At 32.6% G+C, this 27,902-nt stretch overlaps 6 protein-coding genes across 11 annotated transcripts; 3 read left to right on the top strand and 3 right to left on the bottom strand.

The window, feature by feature from the left end:
• Positions 1-22: 22 nt before the first annotated feature.
• LOC105282855 (probable ATP-dependent RNA helicase DDX43) lies at positions 23-4,900 on the bottom strand. Its single transcript, XM_026970915.1, has 12 exons — positions 4,569-4,900; positions 3,533-4,089; positions 3,292-3,453; positions 3,173-3,259; positions 2,871-3,083; positions 2,658-2,784; positions 2,385-2,550; positions 2,045-2,287; positions 1,631-1,778; positions 1,302-1,543; positions 778-940; positions 23-702 (listed from the first exon to the last, which is right to left on the bottom strand). The coding sequence occupies exons 2-12, from the start codon at positions 4,043-4,045 to the stop codon at positions 559-561; spliced, it is 2,208 nt and encodes a 735-aa protein (XP_026826716.1). The 5' UTR covers positions 4,046-4,089; positions 4,569-4,900; the 3' UTR covers positions 23-558.
• A 1,295-nt stretch (positions 4,901-6,195) lies between these two features.
• LOC105282857 (peroxisomal membrane protein PEX13) lies at positions 6,196-9,198 on the top strand. The gene is made up of 5 exons (XM_011345141.3): positions 6,196-6,545; positions 7,186-7,455; positions 7,635-7,882; positions 7,981-8,175; positions 8,605-9,198. Exons 1-5 carry the CDS (start codon positions 6,478-6,480, stop codon positions 9,006-9,008), a joined length of 1,185 nt encoding a protein of 394 aa, XP_011343443.1. The 5' UTR covers positions 6,196-6,477; the 3' UTR covers positions 9,009-9,198.
• Positions 9,199-9,724: 526 nt separating this feature from the next.
• LOC105282858 (transcription initiation factor IIA subunit 1) lies at positions 9,725-14,103 on the bottom strand. 2 transcript variants are annotated; one of them, XM_011345143.3, is made up of 7 exons: positions 13,815-14,103; positions 12,821-13,031; positions 12,375-12,728; positions 12,070-12,275; positions 11,833-11,985; positions 11,662-11,751; positions 9,725-11,562 (listed from the first exon to the last, which is right to left on the bottom strand). In XM_011345143.3, the coding sequence occupies exons 1-7, from the start codon at positions 13,836-13,838 to the stop codon at positions 11,455-11,457; spliced, it is 1,146 nt and encodes a 381-aa protein (XP_011343445.2). In that variant the 5' UTR covers positions 13,839-14,103; the 3' UTR covers positions 9,725-11,454. The 2 variants fall into 2 exon arrangements, with proteins under 2 accessions (XP_011343445.2, XP_011343444.2); XM_011345142.3 differs by lacking the exon at positions 13,815-14,103 and adding an exon at positions 13,525-13,777.
• Positions 14,104-16,113: 2,010 nt separating this feature from the next.
• LOC105282859 (vacuolar protein sorting-associated protein 45) lies at positions 16,114-19,776 on the top strand. 3 transcript variants are annotated; one of them, XM_011345147.2, is made up of 9 exons: positions 16,114-16,263; positions 16,802-16,903; positions 16,986-17,184; positions 17,319-17,468; positions 17,567-17,946; positions 18,136-18,408; positions 18,480-18,644; positions 18,744-18,973; positions 19,069-19,776. In XM_011345147.2, the coding sequence occupies exons 2-9, from the start codon at positions 16,811-16,813 to the stop codon at positions 19,265-19,267; spliced, it is 1,689 nt and encodes a 562-aa protein (XP_011343449.1). In that variant the 5' UTR covers positions 16,114-16,263; positions 16,802-16,810; the 3' UTR covers positions 19,268-19,776. The 3 variants fall into 3 exon arrangements, with proteins under 3 accessions (XP_011343449.1, XP_011343448.1, XP_011343450.1); XM_011345146.2 differs by lacking the exon at positions 16,114-16,263 and adding an exon at positions 16,573-16,672; XM_011345148.2 differs by lacking the exon at positions 16,114-16,263 and adding an exon at positions 16,578-16,672 and having other exon boundaries at positions 16,807-16,903.
• LOC105282860 (metaxin-1) lies at positions 19,488-22,678 on the bottom strand. Of its 2 annotated transcripts, XM_011345149.3 has the most exons (6): positions 22,449-22,678; positions 21,639-21,889; positions 21,295-21,460; positions 20,793-21,179; positions 20,223-20,283; positions 19,488-19,577 (listed from the first exon to the last, which is right to left on the bottom strand). In XM_011345149.3, the coding sequence occupies exons 1-6, from the start codon at positions 22,533-22,535 to the stop codon at positions 19,561-19,563; spliced, it is 969 nt and encodes a 322-aa protein (XP_011343451.1). In that variant the 5' UTR covers positions 22,536-22,678; the 3' UTR covers positions 19,488-19,560. The 2 variants fall into 2 exon arrangements, with proteins under 2 accessions (XP_011343451.1, XP_011343452.1); XM_011345150.3 differs by lacking the exon at positions 20,223-20,283.
• Positions 22,679-24,567: 1,889 nt separating this feature from the next.
• Positions 24,568-27,896, top strand: LOC105282861 (very-long-chain (3R)-3-hydroxyacyl-CoA dehydratase). 2 transcript variants are annotated; one of them, XM_011345152.3, is made up of 6 exons: positions 24,568-24,825; positions 24,943-25,113; positions 25,266-25,382; positions 25,681-25,918; positions 26,004-26,108; positions 26,979-27,896. In XM_011345152.3, the coding sequence occupies exons 2-6, from the start codon at positions 25,030-25,032 to the stop codon at positions 27,542-27,544; spliced, it is 1,110 nt and encodes a 369-aa protein (XP_011343454.1). In that variant the 5' UTR covers positions 24,568-24,825; positions 24,943-25,029; the 3' UTR covers positions 27,545-27,896. The 2 variants fall into 2 exon arrangements, with proteins under 2 accessions (XP_011343454.1, XP_026826919.1); XM_026971118.1 differs by having other exon boundaries at positions 24,568-25,113.
• Positions 27,897-27,902: the final 6 nt, after the last annotated feature.

The following is a 27,902-nucleotide window of genomic DNA, read 5'->3' as shown; positions in this document are numbered from 1 at the left end:
CTTTATTAAGTAAACTTGTCATAAACAATGCAATTGGAAAATTTTATTTTTGCTCCAACGAATCTGTATTACTAACATTACTCAATAATGCTGAATGCATAATATTTAGATGAAAGAGAAATAAAAAAAATATTCTTATGCTATATTGTAAGCTATAAACTACAGCTATAAAAGTTACAAATTATATTTCGCCATTTGGTAACTATAATAATTTAAACTAAAAAAATGAGATAACGTGCATAGTGCATAGTTGTAAATTAACATCTTAGTAAAAAATACTGCATTATTTCAGACTTTAAATCATATAATCAATTCGGGCATGAAAATAAACCAAACTTTTAATCTTTCTTCTGAAGATGTTTACGATAGCACTTTACAGTGTTACGTAAACTAACTAAAAATATTATCACAATACATTAAGTATTCCTGTGAAACTGTTTTTTATCTTAATGTTAATTAACTTGAAAATATGTATATGAATATTGCATGTATATATATACAAATGCATATACATATGTATACATGTAAAGGCAATATTTTTATCATTAATTAATGAGATCACCAACGGTTGCTGTTACGTTTGCTGTTATCCGTACTTCCGTAACTTCTTCTATTACTTCGTCCATCAAATCGGTCGGAGCCCTTTTTCTCTTTCCATGCGTCATATCTTTCAGCCATTTTATATAACTCCTCGGGTATTTCCTGAAATAAAGAAATAACTTAAAAATAAGTTTATAAAAACTTGGAGACAGCGCGTTCTTTTGCATATCTACTAACCTGGCTAGCCTCTTCGAGAATATTAATGAGTTGTTTAGCGTGAGACCAGTCTTTTCTTGTCATGAAAGTGATACTTTCGCCTGTACGACCTGCGCGTCCAGTACGTCCAACTCTATGAACATATTCTTCAATATCCCGTGGGAAATCGTAATTCAATACGTGTCTAAAATAAAAGCAGATACGTTATATATAATTCTTATATAATATGATAATTTTTTATAATAATTCTTAATACAAGTTTTACATTTGTAATTTGCTAAAAAATATGGATTTTCTGGCCAACCCAATACATCAAATACTAAACTAAAATCTAATTCATATGTTAAATCAATATCCAAACGTGTGATAAAATTTGATTAGTTAACTTTGACGTTAAGATTTGTGTTTTGCGTTTACTTGAGAAATTAGCATTGAAATGAAAGAAATGAAAAAAACCATGTATAAATTATGTCTTATACAACTTAAGTATGGTATCGATCTGATTAACTTTTCTCGATACAAGAAAGAAATCCAATAACACGTACGTAATGTCTTCAATGTCAATTCCTCGACTAGCCACATCGGTTGCGAGAAGAATTTGGACAGTTCCAGTCTTCAAATCTTCTAAAGCTTGTTCCCTGTCTTGCTGTTCTCTGTCACCATGAATACTTTGGCAATCGATATTCGCTATAGCTAAGTCACTAGAAACGTCGTCCACTTTTGCCTTTTTACCAAAAAATATTATCACTTTGTCCTGAGGGCCCATTTCGCGAAAGAATTGGTGCATCTATAATATTATTGAATACATAATTATTGAAAATATTTATAAAGTTAATTATCTTTATCTTTTTGATTATTAAAAGACGCTGCTAACCATATCCGTTTTTTCGTCTTCATCAATTAGATAAATCCTCTGCAAGACGGTATGGACAGCTGCTAAATCCAATGACCCAACAAACACTTGAAGTGGATTTTTCATATAGGACTGAGCTAGGCGTCTCACACCTTGAGGCCATGTAGCACTAACAGAGTAAAATATCAAATTAATATTTCTCGCATTAATTATACGCAACACAAAATATTATAGCAATATCCTATTATCTGTTACTATATTTAAAGAAGTAATTTATATCTGATAAACTTCTCATGAATAAAAATGATAAAAGTTTGTAGTATCAACAAATATCAGAAACTATAAAAACATTTAATTTTTTTTTCTTTTAAAAAAGTGTCATATTCTACAACGTGCTAAAATAAAATGCTAAAACAAAATAAATCTGTAAAACACCTTGTCATAACAGTTTGTCGATCCGGTCTTACACCTAGCAAAGTCTTACGAATTTGTGGTTCAAACCCCATGTCTAACATGCGATCTGCTTCATCAAGTATCAGATATGTGACACCTGTTACGTTCAATATGTTTGCTTGTACCAAATCGTTTAACCTTCCAGGAGTTGCAATTACTATTTGCACACCTTTCGTTACAATATCAATTTGTGCTTTGCGACTTCCACCACCGTAGACGCACACCCTTAAATCATTTTTAATTTTATATACCAAAACCGGAATAAATATATCGTATATTAACAATTTGTACGGAGGTATAACAAAGTGCAAAATAAACTTACGCCTTAATACCGTGATAGGAATATTTTGCTACTTCTTTTTCAATTTGTAATGCCAATTCTCTCGTGGGCGCCATAACAAGAACATTTGGCCCGGGACGCTCCTCACGTGGGATTACTTGTCCATCAATATGAATTAGAGCGGGCAGTAAAAAGGCCAGAGTTTTTCCTAAAATCATAATTATATATATATATATGTTATATGTGGATCTACTGCATATATACAACGTACACACAATCTTGACAGCATAAATTGTAAAATAAAAAAAATCAAACCTGTTCCAGTTTGCGCAATCCCAATGAGATCTTGACCACTTAACAGAATAGGCCACGCTTGGCACTGTATAGGACTTGGATTTGTGAATCCTTGTTTTTGTATTTCTTGAAGAATATCCGGATAGTCCTGTATCATAAATAAAATATTATATACTTATATGCATATTAAAACAACCGATATACTTTTATAGTCTTATTTAAGTTTTACATTACTTTGAAAGCTTGTTCAAACGTTTCAACAGGATTTGGTATTGTCAGCTCAGAAGTTTCCTCATTGTCAAAAACATGTTTAACTTCTATGTTATTATTACTTCTCCTGATAGCCGCTACTCTTTCTTTTGACATACTAGCCACAGCTGGATCTTCCTTGTAAAAATTCTTTATCATGGGAGGCAAGGCTGCCCATCTTTCCTTTTGTTGCTTTTCCTGTCGATCAAATTATTAATATCTTTATCACAAAAGTGTATACCATGAGAAATATGCGATTTCTTGCAACTACAATTAATGGAACGTACATAGTCTTCATTAACTTTGGTCCAATCAAATGTACTAAAATCAATTTCTTCATTTTCTGGTTTACTTGCAGACTCATCTTCCATTTTCTGCATCGGTTCTGCAGTGTCCATTTTATTACTTTGGCACATTTTGTTACTTTGGTACATTTTATTACTTGGGGCGCATTATTTTTATCAGTGAATAATTCTTCTATCAAACTCTTAGCTTGTTGTTGTGCTTCACGTGTACCAATCAGTCGCACAGCGGTCTGTCCTTCAGAATTGACAGACTGCCTGTCGATCTATGTAAAATATTTATTATCAAATATCAATTTAATAAATTATATTTTGCAATATACATAATTGTTCTTTATTACTTACATTGATTTTAGCGTTGCTTTCATCTTGCAGAGCTCTGATTTTAATGCCACCCTTTCCTATAAGTCTTCCAATATCATTGAACTCAATGTACATGACAAATTCATCTGTATCACTTAAATGAGTACTGTTATTGGAAACATCACTGTAACTTTGTTTATTCGACTCATTATTCCAATCCTCTTGACGGTTTGATCTGTTATAGGATCTCTGGGATTGATTGTCTAGATAGTTCGATCTATCATAGGATCTCTGGGATTTATCCCCTTGATAGTTTGATCTATCATAGGATCTCTGGGATTGATCATCCTGATAGTTTGATCTATCATAGGATCTCTGGGATTGATCCTCTTGATAGTTTGATCTATTATAGGATCTCTGGGATTGATCCTCTTGATAGTTTGATCTATTATAGGATCTCTGGGATTGATTATCTCTTTCCCATCTGTTTTCTCCTCTGTTATTATAATGATCAGATCGTCTTGGCATTCTGTTATTTCTCCATCTATCAGCCATTGTTAAAAGTTATAGGAACTTTTATTCTTATGACTAAATGTGCTCTGAAATATATTAACGATATCCTATGTGTGTGTATGAATATATATATATATATATATTATAAAACATTAAGACTAAGAATTACTAAATACTGAAGTAAATAATAAAGTACATTTGTTTATTTCACTTGTAATCTTCTTACACTAGAAAAAATAAATTTTAACCTCATCATCCAATTTATGCATCCTTAACTATCTTTCATACAAAATGTATAGTCAAAACTGGTTTTGTAATAGACTAGAATTAAGCTGTTCTTATATATGTATACAACATACATATAAATATCATTTCCAGTCTTGTAAGAGAGGTAAATGTAAAATAATTCACACAAAAATGAGAGAAACGCATATTTAAATAATAAATGTCTAAACATTATTATACATAATTATATATTACACATTAAGTAAAATAGATAACATTTAAGGATATCCAGCAGTATATTTTATAAGATAAGAAAGAGGTGACAAGACAAAGATCTTACCTGACAAATGTAGAGGACACTGGTAATAAAAACCGAACACAATAGTTTGTACTATTAAAATTTATATCAACACAAAACAGTGCAGATTATCAGATTACCTCACTCGATTGATATTCTGTGTAAAAACAAAAATGAAAATATATGCAACATAAACCATACATTCGAAAAACAGTAAAATAAATGAACAAAATGTGAAACGAGGAACAACAAGGAGTACAAAAATATAAATAACGTTTTAGGAACAGCAAAACCTTCTCGTTAATATTCATTAATGAAGAGAAACTAAGGGCTCCTGCACACAGGACGCGGTAGCGGCACGCGGCAACGCAGTTTACGCAATAGCCAATCACCTACCACTATCTTGCTAATTACATGTTTGCCATGTTCAAAACCAGCGCCATTAAGGGCAAATTTCATTTTGTGATCGCCTTATGGCCACTGCACACTGAACGCGATGAGCGATAAGCGACATCCAATGAGAGCTCTGCTAGAGATAGAGACGTTTGAAAAAGCAGAGCACTCATTGGCTGTCGCTCATCGCTCATCGCTTTTCAGTGCAGTGGTAACACAGCCACCATCTTATGACATCATTTGATGGAACATTTTTCCACTGGCAGTATATTTCGGAACACAGACTGCGTTATGTATTTATTGTTATGACCATGGTCTTATATACAGGGCATCTATCACGTAACTTTTCCCCTAGGATGGAAAATGAAAAATGAAAATTTCTTCATCTCAGCAGTAAATCATAACGTTAAAATTCACGCGAAATTTTCATTTTTCATTTTCCATCCTAGGGGAAAAGTTACGTGATAGATGACCCTAGTCTGGAAACTTCAGAGGTGAGATGGATCATTTTGTGTCACTTTTTATTTCTTTAGTAGCCACTAGAGGCGTTGCGATCGATGTTCGCAGGCTGCCGAGGGACGTCAGAGGCCGGGGGAATATCTGTCTGTCTTTATTCCACTCGCAGTCTTCACAAAACAATATGATAAATTAATAACGCTTTAAATAATTTAAGACTATAAATGAATTAGTGAATATGTATATGAAATAAAATTGAGTTTTTATTCTCAAAATTAAGTGTGAATAAAAACGAATCCTTCCGTGATGGAAAAAAATGTAATAAAATTTGTTGAAATGTATTTGAAACTCTCTGTCAATTGACCTCGATTCATTAACATTTCATCATAAATTTTTATATTTTATTATAAATTTTTGTATTTTATTATAAATTTTATATCTAATATTCCAAAAGTTTGAAAATTTATGATGAAATAATAATGAACCGGGATCAATTGATAGAGATTTTCAAATACATTTTAGCAAAATTTTATTATATTTTTCCATCAGGATTTTATGTTTAAATCTGTCCTTTATCTTTTTATTTTATTTTTGCGGGTAATAGCTTTTTCCCACTTTTTCCAAGTAACAATGTCTTTCGGCACTCGAAATAAAGAACGTTTCTGCTCGGTTCTACTGCCGGTCTTGCAATTCGGTACCGCACACCATTTCGTCATTTCAATAAACGTTTCGATAACTTTTGTAGTCAATAACCGTTTTTCAATAAGAGTCACGAACACACGTGGGTTCTTATCTCCGGTTTTTCAGGTTATATTTATCTGCGGACATCGATGACAGCGACGAATAGTGGTTATGCTAGAAACTAAATGTGTCTTCAAAAAGCGGCCATACTCCCACCACTGAAATTAGAGGTAGTTTCCAGACCTGTATGTAAGATCGTGGTTATGACTGTCGTGATTCGTGATGCTGAACGCTCATTACATCGATAAACTTATATGAACTTTGAACATATAATATCAGAAAAATATACTTCGTCATTATACATATTTTAATATTTTGAGTGCAAAAATTTCGAAAATACGGATAAGCTGAAGTTTTAATAATGGCACCAGGAGAAAATAACGTTATTAACAACAACCAGCTGAGAAACTCTTCCAATATCTCGTCCGGGTAAGATTATATATGGTGTTAGAGCTAACCTAAATTCACGTCTAATAAAACGTATGTCTTTAAAAGACTAATATCTATTAAAGAGAACATAATTTTTTTATATATTTATACTGAGTTCACATATTGATGTCATATCTGTAATTAGTGTCGCATTTACATATTTCATGCTCAGTGATATTTAATATTTCTTAATTGTTACATCTACGTATTACAAAACAGAAAAATGATTGAAGAATTCATTATATTTCAAGAAAATAATAGAGTGTGTAATTGTTTTTCTATGATAAGTTTATAACAAATTGTCCTTAGATTGTTTATATGCATTTTGTTTATGCTTAATGACTGTTTCAATTTTGCTTCTTATCTGCATTACATATGTATCTTTAAAATGCATAGTAATATATTGCTGACACTTTATTATTATAACCAATTTGCTGTACAGAGTTATCAGATGATGTATGTTTTTTATTTGTATTATGTATTTCATTTATGTAAGTTGGAGTTACGTAAGATAAAAGAGTTGGATGTATCTAAGTTGTATTGATGTAAGCTGGAGTAACAGATATGCTACAATAACAATAATTCTGCAAGAAATGTCATATAAATAAAGTATAACAATCAATGTCTTAAATCTGTGCAGCATGCCAGGGTATTACTCTGCCTATCAAACCGCTGGAGCTCATGCTCCTGGAGTTCCACCTCCATTACCGCCCCGCCAAAACCAACCCGTTCAAAATTATTTAGGATACAGTGATTACAGGCCATATGGCTCAAGCTATTATGGAAACTTTGGATACGGAGGCAATTATAGGGGTTATGGTGGATATGGCTCCTTTGGGAATTATATGCCATATTCCAGTTATAATGGTTATAATAGTTATGGAGGACACAGTGGTGATGTGGAAAACAGGTGTGTGAATACAATATTGCTCATCTAAAAATATTTGTGAGATTCATTTTGGATTCAATATAAAAATGTAAAAAATTATGTGAAACATTGGGAAAACTTTTAATTATTTGGATACATGCATACAATATGTCCAATGTGAGATATCTTATATCATCTATTGGCGCGTGCGCATGTTCTAGATTTCAGCAGTATGCTGAAGAAAGTACAAGATCAACATTCCATGTAGTTGAGACTGTATTGCACACATTTTCATCCGTTACAATGCTGTTGGAGTCAACCTACTTTGCCTTAACAAGTTCATTCAGAGCAATTTTAAGTGTAGCAGATAATATCGGCCGATTACGTTCGACAATTGGACAGTTACTGAGTACATTCGCTCTAATTCGAACTATGAAATGGATTTACAAAAAACTTTTATTCATGCTTGGTGAGCTAATTGTATTGCCAGACGTTAAATTTTTACAATTTCACTTACAGTTTTCAATTTACGGGTTAGTTTAATAATTATTTCTTTATTGCGGGTAGGTCTTGGAACGCAAAATGCTATTGCCGAAAACTTATGGCAACAATCAGTGTCGGAAGCAACAAACGTAGCCCAAATACCAACGGCAAATGGGCAAGCTTCTCCATGGTTAAATGTTCTACTTTTTGGCGTATTTATAGTTATTCCATATTTAATCCACAAAATATCGAAAAATCTAAGACAGACCCAATTAAAAGGTAATTATTGTTCCATATTTAATATTATATTTATTTTATTTATTATTTATATAATAATCCTTGCCTTGTGGCTTAGGATGACTTCCGGTATACATTTTACAATTTGCACATTTTTATTTTACAATACTTCATACATCTTATTTTCTTAGAATGTAACTGAAATAAAACCTAAATAAAAATTGAAAAATAAAACTTAAATATACCTTAACTTATAAAAACTGTAACATATAAAATTTTTAAACAGCATGAAATTAAAATTATGCAACTTAAGCATATAAATAAAGACTTGACATTTGACTTTGAACATTATACAATAATTGTATTATGTAATAATGATAAAGGCTGAACATTATAGTGTTTCTTTTAGCTCTTTGAATCTTTTTCCTTTAATCTTTATAATCTTCAAACTTTTCACAATCTAATTTACAGTTAGCGATCCCAAGGAGTGGGTGAAATGTGCAGATCCTGTATGCGTAGCAACTGTTATGTACGATTTCACGGCGGCTTCCAACGAAGAATTGAGTATCAGAGCTGGCCAGAAGATATGGTTGGCACCGCAGTCTCTGCAATCTAAGAGCACGCCAGGCTGGTGGATAGCCACCGACAATAAAAACGTCGGTTTGATACCTGCCAACTACGTAAACGTAGTGGGGCAATTGAAAAGGAAACTGGAATCAGAAAATAACAGAAACGCTGCTGCATCTGAGCTAATTTCGAACTCCGTGCAAAATGAAACTTCAAGCGAACAGGCAACTTTTACAGATATACCGCAACCTAGCACCAGTTCAGAAAGCACTGATTTCTCTGCAAATAATAGTAACGACTTACTTTAATTCATGAAAAGAAGTAGAGAGGGGATTTAGTTTAATCTGAATCTACTGGTTTAGGTTTAGGTTTAAGTTTAGAAAGTCGAAGTGATATTATACGATATTATATGTTAACTTTACACGTATTAAATATATATATGCTGTACTTTTACAAGACATGACTGATACCATTAAATAAAATATACAACACCATATATTTACTGAATGTTAGACAAAATAGCAAACTTTTTCAACGTGTATTAAAAATTCATTTATTAGAATTATGCAACATGGTTTCTGTAGAATTAAAATTTTAACAGCTGAAAAAGAAACGACTATCGTAAATTGAGAATATCTTCATCTGGGAGTATTTTATTATTTTTAATCGTTGTTGTCTTTCCTCAATTTAATTTGCATTATAAGGAATAAGGAACAAGATAGGATTAAAATAATTGTTCTATTAATTCTTGCATATTTTTATAACAATTTGTTTGTTTTTATAAGTTTGGTTGTTTGTTTATATAAGTTTGTTACGTTTTAAAATGATAGAAAACACTAGGTCTACAAATTAATTTAATACTTGTAATTTGATTCCATTTTAAATTTAGATTAGATTTTTATATTTTTACTTTACAATTTTGAAATGCGATTTAATATTACATATATATTCATATTATGCAGAAAAGGAGAGGGCGAAGGAAAGGGAAGACGGAGGGAGAAAGAAAGAGACCAACTTACATGTATTTGAAATGTTGAATATTCTTCTTGTTAAACACTTATTATTTTACAAATTTCAAGAAGTTTCATTTGTAAATAAAACTAGGGATATAAGGCATACGGCAAATGTAATGTAAATACAATATTTTGCAAATAAAAATTATAATTGTTTTTTTTTCTAAAATATACGATTTTGACGACCACAACTTTTATAAAGTTTTGGTTTTGGTAACTTTAGAAGTCAAAGTAATATCTAATTTATTTAACAATATAAATGCTAGCATAATTAATAAAAGCATATTTGTTCAACACATTATATCGATATCAACTTATGAAATATTTCCGAAATATGTTTCACGCAAAACCATATAAAAGTTGCACACTATTTTCGTGGTTTTGGTGTTTATAATTCTATCATAACTTTGTATTGCAAAAATTTCTTTATACATCATCACTCTCCAATGATCTTGCTAACTAAAAAGTAAATATTAACCCTAATAAAAGGAAAAGAGTTTTATATCTTCGCTCACAAATAATAATTTAAAAACAATTCTTTGAACCTATACGTTCGCTGCGCTACTGTCGTTTAAATGTTACGACACATGTGACACGCGATTGTCAGCACAGTCTAAGTCAATAAATCTAATTTTTATGAGCTCAACTCAAAACATACAAAACAATCTTTAGTATTTACTGAATGATTTGAACGTCTTAAATGGGACATCCTACAAATGATTCTTTAAATTGTAAGCAATCTTCCGTTTCTCGATGACAAATGAATCTGTTTATGCTAGCAATATAAGACACATTTATTGCTTCAAAGCGTCAAATGTATAAATAACAGTTTTGCAATACCTTAGAACTTTACAACTGAAACGCTGTTAAATACATACACCATTAAAACATTAGAAATGTGTGATATTTTATTTCTTCTCGATTCAATTTTTCATATTTTTTCACATAAAAAAGTTGATAATCAAGAATTTGGTGTGTGTATGTGTGATATAAATTATAAACTTCGCAATCATCATTCGTGATGCAGTAATCCTTTACATAACCCAAGATATATAAGATATTAATCAGTATATCACACTTTCACTGTAAATAACACTCACTAGGAAAAAAATTAACTTATTATCCCTCTTCCGGATAAATCTCGACGACTATAAAGAAGCAATTTCCAGTACACTATGCTTAACAATAAAAGACTTTTGCATAAATATTTTTATACTGCGTAATCTGCATCACATAAAAAGAGAATGTATTAATTCTCTCAGCCACCTACTTTAAAGTCACTTGTTGAGTTTTGGAAGGTAAATTATTTTTAATAAAGCGACAGAACTATTTAAAATATATTGTCAGAATATATTGGCAACGAGGTACTAACGTAAGCATGAAAGAAATAAAAGAAATTGAGTGAAACAAAATTCCTACGATCAATTTTCGATTTCGATAAAAGGTGCTTCATGAAATCAGCATTCTAATGTTTGGCATCTCTCCAGAAACCAACGTTTGTTATGCAACGTTGTTACGTTGATGCAAGATTAAAAGAAGTAATTTACAATGTGATATTTATGATTACATAACTCGCTTTGTTCCCCTGTATCGCCGTACAATAACATTATCGGAATCGAATAAAAAGATATCGCCGAAATCGCCAATGCTTCTCATATTGACCGTGTGAACACGTAATCAAGTTACCACGTGGCGTCCTCAAGATTATTGCGGACATGATATTCACATTCCACATGCAAAATTACCATTCAGCATCCCCATTCGCTTTTTGGAACACATAATCTTTCCCACTTAGATTCATTATACCGTCTTTCAGATAAAATTTCCATTTATTTCGACTCCTTGTGATCTAGAAACAGAATAATATACATATATATACACAATAATTTCTTGCATCGAGATCGCAGAGTTTTTATGCAATAAAATATACATCAAATTATTTTCTTACCTTATCATATTGACAAACAACTACATTGTCGGTATCGAAGAGGTCAGTCGGGTCGTCATCCGTGACGTCATCTTCAGAATTCAAGGGTTCCTTAAAGAAACAATTTTCGATAAAATTCTAGTCAAATTTGTAAAACTACAAATCAATCGATATTTATTTGTAAATATCAACCTCTTCGTGAGCTGCTGCTTCGTCATTCTCTTCCTCTTCTTTGTCATCAAGATCTTCATCGTCATCATCATTATCTTCCTCCTCTTCGTCATCGTCGTCATCGGTAGAATCGCCTACTCCTCCGTCTAACTGATTTATATTGTTTTGCTGTTGCTAAAGAAGCAAATAATAAACGTTACGTATTTTTATGTATTTATATTTATGTGTTCATTGAATATAGAGTAGGGAGGATTTTACTTGATTTTGAGGTGGTCTCTGCGTGACAATGTTCGAACTCTGCGTGACCACTTGAATAGGTTGATTCACTTGCAATGGAGCCAATGCCGCTTGCCCTTGCAACGTAGAATTTACATGTTGCTGCAATAGAGTTGAAGCTAAATTTGCTGGAAGCCCCATAGCAGCGGAAATTACTGGGCCTGTTAAGATTGTGTGCAACTGGCTGCCTGAAAGAAAAGTATTAAAATGTCAAAGTTACTTTTAGGTCGCTTTATTAACATATTAATGATGAAATTCTTAACATATTATTATAATGAATTTCTTACTTTGGAGAGCCGAAGCAGGAACTTGTATGCTTAAAATTCGTTGCGGTGCATCCGGAACACCAGCTTGGGGAGGTAAAGTGATTTGTATGGGCACTTGTCGGTCAAGTACAGCTGAAGTCACCACTTGTTGCACCGGTGCCTGCTGCTGCTGCTGCTGTTGTTGCTGCTGCTGCGGCTGCTGCAATGCAGTTCCCGTAGGATGTGTGTGTTGCTGAGGTTGCGACGATGGTTGTTGCGATTGTTGCGACTGCGACTGTTGCTGCTGCGACTGCTGGTGTTGTAACTGTTGCTGAGGTTGCGTTTGCGGCACTACATTTCCAGCAGATGATTGTACAAAATGATTTCCTACGTTAGCTATTACAAAATCCGGTATATATGTGAAATAATATACATAAGATACGATAAAAGGATGCGTATTAATGATACATCCTACTTCTAACACGTACCTTTATTAACAGATACAGCTTTGTGTGTATTGATTTGTGGAACTTGTGGCTCTGGTGGATCCGGATTCAGTTCCACAGCCTTGCTGGCCATCAATTTCGCTTCCCATATTTGCTTCAACTCTTGCAAAACTTGTTCATCCACGCCCTCATCCATAAATGTCTCTCGTACTCCTGCTATTACATCTTCTATCACAGTATGGTATAATTTCAGCTGTAAAATAATTTATCCCGAATATTAAATTGCTAATATATTAAAGATGTGCGGACATGTGTGTGATAAATACATAACCTACATATCCCAACGTAATTGGTTGCATTGATAGAAAAAGGCAATACAAAACTGTGAAGGAGTCTACGGATACAATCTTTCCAACTTATGAAATTAGGATGGTATTCATAGTCTATTCTTATATTAAGATCATCTTAAATGTGATCCTGATATTTGTTAGCCAATCAGAGCTGTATTAGTATCTAAAAGATATACTTAAAACTATTTCGTAATAAGAATGGATTATAATTACCACCGTTAGAACATAATAGAAAAATATAAACGCTCAAGTAAAAGTAAATAAATAAAAAGAATAAAACATTAAAAGTATAAATGCCACTTAACACTGTTAGAATATTATGGCAACATGAGAATTAACATATTTAAATTATAACACGCGAGTAAAATTAATATTGAAGTAACTCAAATAACGTACTCGACAATTCATCCAAAATTCGAACATCTTTTCATTAATATAATAAATTTTGTCGTTCGGAACGTTCACGTGTAAGGTTATCCGTTCGCCTGAACACTCGCTCCGAGCAACCTGCTGTCGATAGCCGCGACTTGACACGTATACTACCGGTCGTACTACAAACGCGAATTACGCGTCGTCCAAGCGAGCAGCAAGGAAAGCGGCATCGCTCGCATTGGACAGAGCCTTCGATGGGTAATCCATCGTACACGCTCCACGTACGCGTACGTTTACGTCGCTAGTTTACTCACCACGCTGGTTTGGCTGAGAGCCATCGTGGCATGCGTGGCACACGACCGGAAAACACGGTTTCACGTTTAAGAAAGCAACGCTAGTGATCCAAATGATAATATACTCGCTTCAAAAGCCGCACCACTGAATCCCGCACTACTCACCCATGTTCGCACGACACATCACTACCGAACCAAAAACACTCATTAAACTGGCGACTCACTACTACTACTACACCACGCTCGACCACGCCGCGGTGGGAAACGCGAGACCGAACTATACTGGAGAACGATCCTTCCCGGCGGGACTTTGTACGTGTGCGTGAGTACATTATCGATCACGTGATCGATTTGCAGGCTCGTGCGTACGCACGGTGAAGAACAGTTTTAGGCCGGTGTTCATAGTCGAGTCTTATATTTAAGGCCGTCTTAAGTGTATCTTCAGATACTGCGTAGCCAATGAAATGATCCACACAGCATCTTCAGATAAACTTAAGACGGTCTTAAATATAAGATTCGACTATGAATACCGGCCTTAGGGTAGATCCACACAAATTTGAATGAGCGTGTAAATAGATGCATAAGGAATTTGATTGGCCCATTTCCTTATGCACGTGCTTACAGACCAATCAAATTTCTGATGCATCTGTTATGCGCTTACGTCTGAATGGGCCTTGTTTTGTAACATTCACAGTGCTAACTGGACTACAGCCTATGAATAGTGTAATAACCTTTGACTATATACCTATGGACTGCTAACGTTGCCACTTGGGTAACGTAAAAGACGCGATCCAAGATCTCAGCGCACCCACGTCCCAACGGCCAAGCCATGAACTAATAGTCGTAGATATACCTTTGACTGAAGCATTTGTTCTGTGGTTTCATGACGCATGTGAGGTGTTATAAGTGACAAATTCTAAGTGAAAACAAAATGGTTCGTTATTGTTTATCAAATCATGTACAATCACACGATACAAAGCCAAAACAGGAATACAAAAATCGTCTCGAAATAAAGAATTCACACTTGGTTCCTTAAATTCTCTGCGATTATCGGTCCGCAATTCCGATGGTTGATGATGCACAGATCCTTGAATCTGAAAGGTTTCTCCTTACTTACGAACGGACGTCGATTAATCATTGAGGTCATACCTCATACAATAACGAGCACTACAGAAAAAATATTTAATATTTATAGAATAGAAAATAAAACACGCATTTCAAAGAATGACTTTGCACGTAATAAGAAATATAAATGTCCGAAATATTTTTACCAATTTTGACGCGCACGTATTAGATAATGATTTATTAGAAAATCACAAACATAAAATGATAAAAACAATAATAGTTTTATTTAAAAATAAAGTTATATTGGTTTGGCAAAGAATTGACACGTAACTTACATGTAAAATATGTCCGTAAAGATTTTACAAAACTAATTTTGTTCAAAGGGCAGTAAGTGTAATCTATATATATATATATATATATATATATATATATATATATATATATGTATAATCCAAATACCACTTACTGACTCATCAACGTGCAGCCCGAACCACTGCATCTATCGACTTGAAATTTTAAGGGTATATTCCTACTAGTACGTAGGTGTTCACTAAGGGTGGGTTTTCCGAAATTCCATCCCTAACGGGTGAGAAGGGGTAAAATGTGTTTTTATTTAATTCTACACATAATATCGCGGGCGAAGCTAGTGCATAATAAAACTAATTTCTAGTCGCTTAAGGGGAAGCTGGAGTTGCTAGTGAACTATTTTTTCACTATAGCGATGGTAATTGCAGTTTCGAGAATTCTCTTTATTGCTTGTGCAGAATAAAAAATCCTTTTCCACAAATGAAGTATAGATAGAAAGAAAGTCCGCCCTACAGGACTTTATATTCAAAATGGAACAAAGTTAGAAAAGACAAATGCAAGTTTTTAACTTTTTTCCATTTTGAGTATAAAGTCCTGTAGAGCGGACTTTCTTTCTATCTATACTTCATTTGTGGAAAAGGATTTTTTATTCTGCACAAGCAATAAAGAGAATTTTCGAAACTGCAATTACCATCGCTATAGTGAAAAAATAATTCACTAGCAACTCCAGTATCCCCTTAAGATTACGTTTTTATTTTCTTAATTTTTTCCTTTCAAGTATACTTTATTGTACTACATTCTCATGTACCTAATGCTTTATTGTAAGTAAGAAAAGAATTTGAAGTTATTTTGCAATTTAACATGAAAAGTGCAACAATTTTACTGTTCAAAAAGCATTTAAAAAATCATATTAATACAGTAACCATGAATATTTTGTTTTATATTGCAGTATAAGAGAATGTGAATATTATATTCTTAAAACAATGTTCACGAAATATATGATTATTAGTTCTTGGTTTGGCCGTTGGTACCTGGTGGCGCTGAGATCTTGGATCGCACAATGGCTGCCCATTAGCAGTCCATAGATATATAGTCAAAGGTAATAACTAAAAGGAAAATTTACTTTTATTTTACTTTTATTTTATTTTGAGAATTATTTTACAATTCTACGTAATGCATCAGATAGATGGCAGAGTTTTCGACACATTTTACAGGTTTCAAGATTACAGAAATATTATTTTTCTGAAGAAAATACATATGTAAGACCAAAAATCAAATGGTTTGGAAATGAAGCGGTTCACTTTTTCAAATTTAGCGGTTAAAGGACGCCACATTGATTTAATTCACGTGCATATTTACTTAGAGCGCTGGTTTCAATGCCTTCTTGGATAGGAGATGTCAGGTCTATTTAATTAAACAGTATTCTATACACCTATTACATAGATATTCTGTGTGTTGGATATAAAATCTGTCAAAGTGCATAACAGTATAGCATTGGTATTAGATATGTACGTACATATTTGATCAAGTAATTTCATGGGTTTTTCGGCCAAATATATGTATTTTGTTTGTGTGTAGAAATGTCTCTGTAATACGCTAATAGCATAAATTTATATAATTGATAACACCTTATCTAGCACAGCAAAATGAATGTCGTCACTGCTTTGAAGTTTTACATCACGAAAATGACAGAAGACAGTGGTCCTGGCATGAAAGTTCTGTTAATGGATAAACAAACGGTATGGGAGAAATAAAAAATAATCTACATTCCTTGATATCATGTATGACATTAAAAAACAAATATTTTTCTCTCGTTTCTAGACAAGCATAGTTAGTTTACTTTATAGTCAGTCTGAGATATTAATGAAAGAGGTTTATTTATTTGAGCGGATAGACACGGCTGTACATAATGACAGTTTAAAACATTTAACGTGCATAGTGTTTGTAAGGCCGACTAAAGAAAACGTTGACCTGCTTTGCAAAGAACTTAGGTATCCTAAATATGGAGTATATTACATTTGTAAGTAACCACTGCATTTTCTTAAAATGCTACGTTCTCAGAATAAGTTATTCAGTAAATCAGTAAAGTGATTACGGTATATAAAATTTAAGGAAGAGGTAGGAATTATTTTAATAATGCTCGTTTGTAATCAGATTTCAGTAATATTATTGCAAAGGCGGACATAAAACTTTTGGCAGAGAGCGACGAACGGGAAGTAGTCAGAGAAATACATGAATATTATGCGGATTACCTAGCGATTAATCCGCATTTATTTTCACTTGGAATAAACGCCTGCAGCCAAGGTAGCTTAATTTTAATCGCAAACGCCAAGCGCGCTCGTGACAATTCGATAAATGACATCTAATTTTGATTATGCATGTCATTTATATCTTGACTCAAGGGTTAACATGGGATCCAGTGCATTTACATAGAGCTATCCAAGGAATTACGTCAGTGTTGCTATCGCTAAAGAAATGCCCATATATCAGATACCAAAATAGTTCGGACATGGCAAAGAGATTAGCAGAAAAGATAAGGGAAGTGCTCAGTAAGGAATCCAATTCTTTTGAATTCAGACAGGAGTCTAATCCTATCCTCCTGATAGTCGATAGAAGGGACGATCCTGTTACACCCTTGCTAAATCAATGGACGTATCAGGCAATGGTGCATGAATTGTTAACAATCAATAATAATCGTGTTAATTTGTCCCATGTGAAAGGCGTTTCGAAAGAACTGAAAGAGGTTGTTCTCAGTGCAGAACATGACGATTTTTATGCTAACGTAAGAACAGTTTGTACGTTTTGAGGATGCACATACACTTATATTGTCGTTAGAATATCTGTACCATTCTTATATTTTCAACGTGAAATATAAATTGTTATTTTTATGAATCAGCCTATACATAAGTATTTCATATGCTCGTAATTATTTACTTTGTTCTCTATGTTAAAAGAACACATTCTTAAACAGAATCTGTATCTCAACTTCGGTGAGATCGGGCAAACAATAAAAGAATTGATGGACGAATTTCAAAGGAAAGCGAAGAAGCACCAAAAAGTTGAAAGCATAGCCGACATGAAACATTTCGTGGAGACGTATCCGCTTTTCAAGAAACTTTCCGGTACTGTATCGAAACACGTCACGGTAGTCGGCGAGCTATCGTCCCTCGTAGAGAAACACAATTTGTTAGAAGTGTCGGAATTGGAGCAGGAATTGAGTTGTCAGACTGAACATTCCTCTCAGGTAATTCATTAATGTTTAAAAATATATTACTTGCACGCGTACGTACATTTCTCATTAAATCTTCTTTACAGCTGCAAAAGATAAAGATGCTTATCAATAATCAGAAGGTGCAAGATATCGACACCGTTCGACTTGTCATGCTCTACGCGCTCCATTATGAGAAACACGCGAGCAACGACATAAACGGTTTAATAGAATTACTTAAAAAGAGAAACGTTTCAGACAAATACATCAAGGTATTCGCGTCGTTGTCGAATCAATACGTTCACTAAATCTGCAATTTATAATTCTAAATACATAACTTCTACAAATTTGAATGAAAATTTATTTTTCAGCTTGTATATAATATATTAGAGTATAGCGGTGTTAATACCAGACAAAGTAATTTATTTGATCGAGAAGCCGTCGCCAAAATAACTAAAAAATTATTCAAAGGTTTAAGCGGTGTAGATAATATATATACGCAACATAATCCTCTAATAAGTGAAACCTTGGAAGACTTGATAAGAGGAAGATTAAGTACACAGATATTCCCATATCTTGGTAATATGACAATGTCGAGAAGGTAGGAAGATTATTCGTGAAAATTATTAAATAAGAATGTTACATTAAATACGCAGATTAAATGCATATCAATACGTGAAACCTATAATTTTCTAGACCTCAAGACATTATAGTATTTATGGTCGGAGGTGCAACTTATGAAGAGAGTCTGGCTGTTTACAATATAAATAAACAAAATCCGAGCATAAAAATAATTCTAGGTGGTACCACCATTCACAATTTCAAAAGCTTTGCAGAAGAAGTGCATCATGCCACTAGCGGCATTTTGACGAGATATAAAATTATGAAGAATTAATGACACTGATGTTATCATATCCCAAAATATTTATTTACCTCTTTATATATTTTGGTTTTTATACATCATGTAATACTTCTCTCTTTTCTTCTCTGTGTCAGAAATATATTACTATTACACAAAAATTTCGAATATATGTCATTGCGAGATGTTGCATGAAATGGGATATCTTTTTGTAATTATTAATTACACGTTCCTTATCTTTACCACAAAGGCCTAATTTTTCTTTTGCTAATTGCTATTCAACATCTTCATCATCCAGTATATATTCCACTGGCACATCCGAGATTTCGTCATCTTGTACCGGTACCTTTAACAAACATTAATTTTATGATTATAATCGACATGATAAGCAAACAATATTTAATATGCAGCTGTTATATTCATCCTGTTTTATGCATCTTTTTCACGCAAAAGAAAAAACTGAACATTACTTTTGTAGCATTTTCTTAACGTTATATTATTTTAATAACTTATCGCAAGTTCCAAATATCTAAATTCTATACAAATAAATTCCATTTAAAACTAAATGAAAAATTAAGTTTTATCATCTGTTTTCACTTTTCCATAGCTTAGCATTTTTAATTAATTTTTCTTAAAAGACTTAAAAGACTAAATATAAAAATATTTAAAAAAATTTGCTATTCTTATTAAATATATTAGTGCAAGTATATTATTATAAGTATATTATTAATTCTTTTTAATATTAAACATAATAGTATTTCATAATTATATTCCTATAAAGATCCTATCCAAAATTTTAAATGTACAGACTAAAAAAAACAAACTATTTACAAATAACTATTTCAATTATAAATACATTAGTTACAGTAATCTCTGACAGTATATGATGAAGAAGCAAAAGAAAAAAAATATATATATATGTGTGTGTTTAATTAGTTAAACTCTTCATGTAAAATATATTATCACATATAGTTGATGTATATATACTCACGTTTCCTTTTCTTCTGAGGAATCTTAATAAATTTTCTGCTTCTTAATAAATATATTAGCACCTATAAATAAAGCTACCTATAGCTTCAATACTAATATCTGTACTACTTGATCTTTAGAAAAATCTATTTATGAAAAAGTCAGTCTCCTTGTGATAAAACATCTTTCATATTACAAAAATAAATATATTAAAGTAATTGTAAATATTATAATCTTTTAGTACGTAAGTAGATATTTTGTTTGTGCAACGGTTTTAAATTAAACATGGTAAAAAAGATTAATATAAACATAATGTATAAAAAAATTAATGCTAACTGTAATAAAAGTATATTTTATATCAGCAATATTCTGACAAATAAACTTTAATATTTCTTAAAATTTTGTATGTACAAAAATTATACTTTGTCCTCGTCATCGTCTATATTTCTGTGTTTCCTTTTTATTTTCCTACTCTCCATCTTAATTTAGGTTCTTAACAGATTTACATTTAAATGTAAAAATTAGACAATATGAAAATATTTTTTGTAGGAGATACATTTAATATCTTTTTACACGGGTAAACGAAACTTACCTTTACGATACCAGTGGAGAGCGCGTATCCCAGCATTGCCAACGTAGCAACAAATGCAGCCAAAATTTGATTCCTTCTCTTGTTCGGAAATTCACTCTCGGAATTTCTTCTTAATTTGTCAGCGGTTTTTTCAGCTCTTTGCTTTTCATAACTCTGATATTCGCTCTCGAAATATCTTTGTGAAATACGCGACACGTATTTCGCTAGATTCGTACAAGCTTTCAGATGATTTTGCAAGACTGGATTTGGTAACGGGGCTTTGAGCAATGGTGCTAAATATGAGTATATAATAGCATCTATTGCGCTGGGTTGTTGTCCATAAAAAAACTCATCGTCTCCAAGTTTTGTAGATAATAATGTTAAACATTCTTGTGCTTTCAAGTATACCTATTGTTATGTAAAGTTTTATTTTATAATACATAAATAAATGTTAAGTAATGTCTTTAGCGAACTTTTTCTATAAACTAAATAAATATTTTATATTTTTTATATAGTCACATACCTCATTTTCAATCACATTTATATTATCCTCCAGAGGATATAAACTTTGCATCAAAGAATGTGCTTGCCGCTCAAATCTTCCTGGATAATAGAAATTTAATGGAAAAGGCAGTGCTTTGCAATACCATGGTCTAACTAACTCTTCTAAATTTTTTTTGTCTATCCACCTAAAAATAATTGTAATTGTTACTACTCGAATTGTTACACTATATTTGTTACAAAAATAACACATAATCAATATTATGTTATATTGTAAAATTAATGGCTTAAACTTGTGCTTCGCGAATTTTATGAATATTAAATTATTTCTGGTTTAATTCTGGTACAGTTTTGTATGTCTCCTACCATATAAATTGGATGGCTGGATACAATTTCTCCTTGAGCAGAGCATCATAAGCCATAACATCTGCACATTGTTTATCAGTTAACACATAATCAATATTATAATGTTTTCCCCTAAAAAATGGCAATATATCTTTCACGGTATCCAGAGTTTTTAGACCAGCCTTAAGCAACGGCAACCGACCATTTGGCGTTCTAAATGGATTGCTTGTTAGATTTATTTTTAAAGGTACTTCACTGAATTTAGCATATGCCTATAAATGACATAATGCTATGTTAGAATAAACCGACACTGTTATAAAGCATTAAGCAATTAAAACATGCAAATTGTTTTGTTCTAAATATAATAAAGCAATCATAGCTTGATGTATTATAAATTATTACAGTTTGACTGAAACTAGGACATAATTATGCTGCTCATAATTATCATATAACAATTAAATTTAAATATTAACACATACAAAGCAAATGAAAATTTGTTTTTGATTGATAAATGTATTATCTATTTCCAAAGTTCATTTGAAATTATTGATAAAATAAAGTTATGATCTATTTTTCTTGTCAAAGTTTAGTTCATGAAAATCACATATTTTTAATTATTAATTAGTAAAAAAATTTAGGAAATCTCTTCTTGTCCAAAAAAAATCCAAATTTATCAGAAAAGTCAAACGTTTTTTGGCGATTTTCAAATATTCCATCTGTAGCAAATGTGACATTTAAGAAATTTCATGTTATATAAGAATTATTCTGTCATCAATTTTATATTGATCAATTAGCATGTGCCTGTCATAACCTGTACGTAAATGTGCATACCAAAACTTGTAAACATTCCACATCGACTGATGGTAGACCCCAATCTCCTTTCCATATATCCAATTGTAATATTTCGGAATTCGTCATTTTTAAGAGCTTGCATTGCCAGCACAATTCCGGCTGTTATTCTCAACAGATTTTTACTACACCAAACTACATAACATTTTAATAAATAATATAATATCGTGTAACACGTTAGAGGTTAGTTTCCTAAAGAGCTGTGCACAGAATCAGATAGGTCATAAACAATGACATATATCTAGATCACGATTCATCTTCAGAGTGAAGTTGACAGTTGACAGTTTACAGATGCATAAGGAATTTGATTGGTCTAGAAGCACGTGCATAAGGAAATGGACCAATCAAAGTCCTTATGCATCTGTTTATGCGCTTATGCAAATTGTGTGGATATACCCTTTTATGCAACGTGTCCAATGGAAAATACTTTCAAACTGCACCAAAATCAATCAAAATAGTAGTACGGTTGCTGTAAAGAAAAAAGAAAAGACAACATTGTTAACAATAAAAGTACTGATATCAAGACATCATTTCGAAAATGGACAAGGTACAAAATAATTATATTAAATTGGAATATTAAAAATATTGGATTGGCCAAAAAGTAATTGCGTTTTTTTAAATATAAATAAAAGGCGAATTTTTCATGGGAAACAAAAACTTTATTAAACAATACATTGTCCATTTTGTTTGATTATCTTTTGCCATTTTTCAGGCAACTTCATGATTCCGCGCTCAAAACAGTTCTTATCTTTTTCAGCAAAAAACAATTCCAACAACGATTTGATATCCTCATCAGCAGTAAAGGTTTTACCATTCAAGGCGTTTTGCAAAGAACGAAACAAATGGTAATCTGATGGTGCCAGGTCTGGCGAATATGGTGGATGTGGTAACATCATGGTAACACATCCCATCCAAGCTGCAACAATTTTTCACGAGTGGCCAAACTTGTACGTGGTCTAGCGTTATCATGGTGAAACGCAACACCTTTGCGATTCACCAATTCTCGACGTTTCTGTTTGATGGCATCGTTTCATTTATCCAGTTGACGACAGTATACGTCTGAATGAATGGTTTGATTCCTTGCAAGCAGCTCAAAATACACAATACCTTTAAAGTCCCACCAGACTGACAGCATAATCTTTCTTTGGTGAATATCTGCTTTTCAAGTGCTTTGAACAGGTTCATCACGCTTGCTCCACGATCTTTTTCGTTTGACGTTGTGTAGACGATCGATTTTTCGTCGCCTGTTATCATACGTTTCAAAAATCGATCATTTTCCTCACGTTTCAAAAGAGAATCGCAAATGTCAATACGCTTAGTGAGATGAATTTCTTTGAGCTCATGTGCTACCCAAATATCGATGTATCCAAGTCGTTTTAAATGGTTTTCAACACTCGATTTCGATATATTAAGATTCTCGGCAATCTCTCGTGTCGTTAAACGCCGATTCGAATCGATCAGTGCCTTTATTTTGTCATCATCAATTTCGATTGGCCTTCCTGAGCGTGGTGCATCTTTCACATTAAAATCTCGAGATCGAAATTTAGTAAACCAATTTTGACACTGCCGCAGTTTTAAAGCATCTTCGCCATATACATCAGATAACTTTTTATGAGCTTGCACAGCGTTTTTCCCTTTTCGGAAGTAATAAAACAAAATATGACGAAAATGTTCTTTTTGATTTTCCATTTTAAAATCGACGGCAAACAAACAATTGTTAACGAAATCGTGTACTTTCTTTTTGTAAAACAAGCTTGAACTGTGAGTTGTTAACCTACATAATGAATTTGCGGTTTAGAATGAAGTTAGTTACATTTCAAGACATGACATCCATCTATTGGGAAAAAACGCAATTACTTTTTGGCCAACCCAATAGTTTCTACAAAAGTAATGATATCCCAAAATGCCGCCAACTGAGAATACAAGTTTATCTACAAACATATGATACGAAATAAGTTATCTTAAAAGATCAAAATTATAATATTAAATCGCATAATTTCTCAAAAAGTATTTTGGGAAAAAATATTGCAACATCAAATTTTTAAATGGAAAAAACTTGGTGCTGCTGGCTTTTATCGGTTTATATTTGAAAACCAGCAGCGCCAATTTTTTCTATCCAATAGCTTCACGTGTTCACCGCATGAGGTCCCCAATATCAATTTGGAAATTTCTCGTCACTCCTGTCGACCTTTAAAGCAAAAAAATTAGTCGTTTTTTGATTGATCATATGGAGAAATCAACCAATCAACGTCCACGTAAATAGACTTGAAAAGAAGTTAGCCAATCACAATAATAGCACGGAATGAATTGCTTGTGTTCTCATCTTTGTTATCATATAATGATTACGTTGTGAACATGAGTAAGAAATATTTTATGTTTAGTCATGTTTAATTGGCTTGACGATATTCCATAACAGAGTGACGAGTAACAGATGTTGTTTACGTATATAGTATTGTAAACAATTAATTAATTTAAGATCTGCAGAGAGTGAGAAAGGAGAAAGAGGAAGCAAGCTGCGATAACAGTCAAGTGATAATCATTTTCAGTATATTGTTATGATAAAATGTCTAATACACTCACACCGTTTGTATACTGGGCCCAAACGGAGAAACAAGTTACATTGAAAGTAGATTTAACCGATGTAAAGGTACATACATGCAGTATCAAGGCATAGACATATTTTTTCATTTAATTTTAAATATAATATATTCCTTATTTTATAACATTTCAGAATATCAATATTCTTATGCATATAATCTACTATCTCACACATCTGTATTTCATTTGTTTTTTTTGTAGGATCTTAATGTTAATCTGAAGGAAACCACGTTACAAGTTACTGCCTATGGACAAGGAGCTAGAGGCCTAAATAATTACAGCTTTAATTTACATCTTCATTCAGCTGTTGACCCAAATGTACTGAGACATTTATAAATTAATGTATATGCCCAGCGAACACCGATTGTAGCAGTTATATATAGCATGGAATTAATATGTAATATATCCTAATTATATTATAATTACATAACATTAGTAATAATTAAACTTAATAATTATTACATGAGTAGGACATTACAATAATTGCGATGCATAACTGTGTTTGCTGGGTATATACTTATATAATGTATATAATTAACGTGTATAATGTATACACAGATATAAAATGTACATTGGATTAGCAATAATAATTAATAATACGTAATGCCTGTTGCAGGAGAGTAATTACAAAGTGATCGATCGCCAAGTGGATTTTATTTTAAAAAAACAGTGTGATGCTTGGTGGCCAAGATTAACAAGCCAGCCGCAAAAACCTTCGTGGCTCAAGATCGATTTTGACAAATGGAAAAGCGAAGAGGATATGGACGACAATGAAGACGAGAGACGCGATATTCGCGAGGATTATCCCGACATGTACGACAGATTGTACAAAGAAGAATTTGGTTACAGGAAAGGTATACATATCACAAATCAATAGTTGTAGAATAAGATTATAATGTTTTATCTTAATAACATTACTTTGTTCTAATATCCTTTCAGAGAATTTCGCTAAGGTCTATCTAGTTATATATAATCTGTGTCAATTTGTTGGCTTTATTTACGTGCTTGCCGTAATGGGTATACGTTATTCACGAGATGGGCCAGGTATGTATTCAATAGAATCAAATTATATATATATATATACAGGGTGTCCCGGGTTTTAACCGACAAACTGCGGGAGCATATTCTACTAGTGGAAATAAGAAAAAATTCTTATATCGAGTTTGCTTAGAAATGCTTTATTACAAAGTTATAAACCAATATTGAAAAGAAATATCAGATAAGTAACAACGGATTTTTTCACAAAAATAAAAATTATCTACGCAATGATTTAGTGACGCGTTTCAAAATGTTGTCCTTGCACATCGATACAAGCTAGACATCGACGTAGTACAGAATTTGTTACAGTACGACATTCCTGAAAATTTTGTTGCATCTCAGTAACTGAATTAGCAATTCGTTGCTTTAAATCTATCTGGTACTCTCCTGTTAGGAAATCTACGTTGATACTCTCGTACGACAGCTCGTGCATTTCCGTCACAGAATCCGTACATGAAATGAATATCAGTGTATTCCTCATTTGAAAACACTTTGGCATTCTGATAGTAATTGCTAGTTCACACGACGATTGAAATCTAACAGCTACTATTGTGAAAGTAACAATCATACTGAATCATTTGAACATAGTGAACATGAATACATGTGAATACACGTAACATAAACATCTTGGACCTTCCAAATTCTACACTATGTTCCGTTGTTACTTATCTCACATTTCTTTTCAATATTGGTTTATAACTTTGTAATAAAGCATTTCTAAGCAAACTCGATATAAGAATTTTTTCTTATTTCCACTAGTAGAATATGCTCCCGCAGTTTGTCGGTTAAAACCCGGGACACCCTGTATATATATATATATATATATAAAATACTTTATATACATATTAAATATTTTATAAAAATTTCTCGTTTTAGATTCCATGAAAGAAACGTACGTGGCAGTTGGCAATCCCCTCAAATTTATACAACTGTTGCAATTCTTAGAGATAATGCATCCACTGTTCGGATACACAAAGAGTAGTGCATTAGTGTCTCTGCTCCAAGTGGGTGGCCGAGCGTTCATTTTGTTCCTCATGATCGACGCCGAGTCTCGTATGCAAACCAAGCCGATCGTATTTTATCTCTTTCTCGTGTGGAGCACGGTAGAGATAGTTAGGTATCCGTATTACATTACGCAACTGCTGAATATTGAGATATCTTTTCTGACATGGCTCAGATATACGATATGGATACCATTATACCCATTGGGCTTCATGTGCGAGGGTATCATAATACTACGGAATATCCCGTACTTCGAGGAAACGCAGAAATTCACCATCTCCTTGCCGAATATTTACAACTTTGCGCTTCATTTCCCGTCTCTCATGAGATTTTATTTACTTTTCCTGTTTCTGCCTGGAATATATACACTCATGTCTCGTATGAATCAGGCACGCTCTAAGAAGCTCAGAAAATCTAACATCAAGAGAAAGTACAAGTAAGAGAGACGATTCCATTTATGATATTCTTCTCCTTCATCTGTAATTAATATTAATATAATTAATATAAAAATCATAAGGACAGAAGAATAGAAACGGTAAGGTGTGGTAATTATTTTAATATATATGCGTTTTCGAATAACGCTATAGATAGCGTATAGATTTTTATATGTTTTTATTGTTTTCGATTGTGGCAGATAAAATTGTTAAAGACGAGATTTAAATTTTATGCATTATTCCTTTATGCAATAACGACATGTCATATGATATCCAAACATTGTCCTTTTGTGTGCATCTAATCTTATGTGTAAGTGCATTATGTATATATAATGAAATAAATTGTGTAAATAAGAACGATTTC

The sequence above is a fragment of the Ooceraea biroi genome, chromosome 7 (genome assembly GCF_003672135.1).
Source record: "Ooceraea biroi isolate clonal line C1 chromosome 7, Obir_v5.4, whole genome shotgun sequence".
Taxonomy (NCBI): Eukaryota; Metazoa; Arthropoda; class Insecta; order Hymenoptera; family Formicidae; genus Ooceraea; species Ooceraea biroi.
This window is presented reverse-complemented; position numbering and strand designations above follow the sequence as displayed.

Coding starts and splice junctions, on each gene's coding strand:
- LOC105282860 (XM_011345149.3), bottom strand. CDS start 22,535: ATGACGAATTCCGAAATATTACAATTGGATATATGGAAAGGAGATTGG. Junction 21,180..21,294: donor TAAATGTGATTGAAAATGAG/GTATGTGACTAT, acceptor ACATAACAATAG/GTATACTTGAAAGCACAAGA. Junction 20,284..20,792: donor TCTCCACTGGTATCGTAAAG/GTAAGTTTCGTT, acceptor CTTTATTTATAG/GTGCTAATATATTTATTAAG.
- LOC105282855 (XM_026970915.1), bottom strand. CDS start 4,045: ATGGCTGATAGATGGAGAAATAACAGAATGCCAAGACGATCTGATCAT. Junction 2,785..2,870: donor CGTTTGAACAAGCTTTCAAA/GTAATGTAAAAC, acceptor TTTATGATACAG/GACTATCCGGATATTCTTCA. Junction 703..777: donor TTCTCGAAGAGGCTAGCCAG/GTTAGTAGATAT, acceptor TCTTTATTTCAG/GAAATACCCGAGGAGTTATA.
- LOC105282857 (XM_011345141.3), top strand. CDS start 6,478: ATGGCACCAGGAGAAAATAACGTTATTAACAACAACCAGCTGAGAAAC. Junction 7,456..7,634: donor AGTGGTGATGTGGAAAACAG/GTGTGTGAATAC, acceptor CGCATGTTCTAG/ATTTCAGCAGTATGCTGAAG. Junction 8,176..8,604: donor AAGACAGACCCAATTAAAAG/GTAATTATTGTT, acceptor TCTAATTTACAG/TTAGCGATCCCAAGGAGTGG.
- LOC105282861 (XM_011345152.3), top strand. CDS start 25,030: ATGTCTAATACACTCACACCGTTTGTATACTGGGCCCAAACGGAGAAA. Junction 25,383..25,680: donor ATTCAGCTGTTGACCCAAAT/GTACTGAGACAT, acceptor TGCCTGTTGCAG/GAGAGTAATTACAAAGTGAT. Junction 26,109..26,978: donor TTATTCACGAGATGGGCCAG/GTATGTATTCAA, acceptor TTCTCGTTTTAG/ATTCCATGAAAGAAACGTAC.
- LOC105282858 (XM_011345142.3), bottom strand. CDS start 13,551: ATGTTCGAATTTTGGATGAATTGTCGA. Junction 11,752..11,832: donor AAGCAGCAGCTCACGAAGAG/GTTGATATTTAC, acceptor TGTTTCTTTAAG/GAACCCTTGAATTCTGAAGA. Junction 11,563..11,661: donor TTGTTTGTCAATATGATAAG/GTAAGAAAATAA, acceptor TTCTGTTTCTAG/ATCACAAGGAGTCGAAATAA.
- LOC105282859 (XM_011345147.2), top strand. CDS start 16,811: ATGAATGTCGTCACTGCTTTGAAGTTTTACATCACGAAAATGACAGAA. Junction 17,185..17,318: donor ATATGGAGTATATTACATTT/GTAAGTAACCAC, acceptor GTTTGTAATCAG/ATTTCAGTAATATTATTGCA. Junction 18,409..18,479: donor AGACTGAACATTCCTCTCAG/GTAATTCATTAA, acceptor TCTTCTTTACAG/CTGCAAAAGATAAAGATGCT.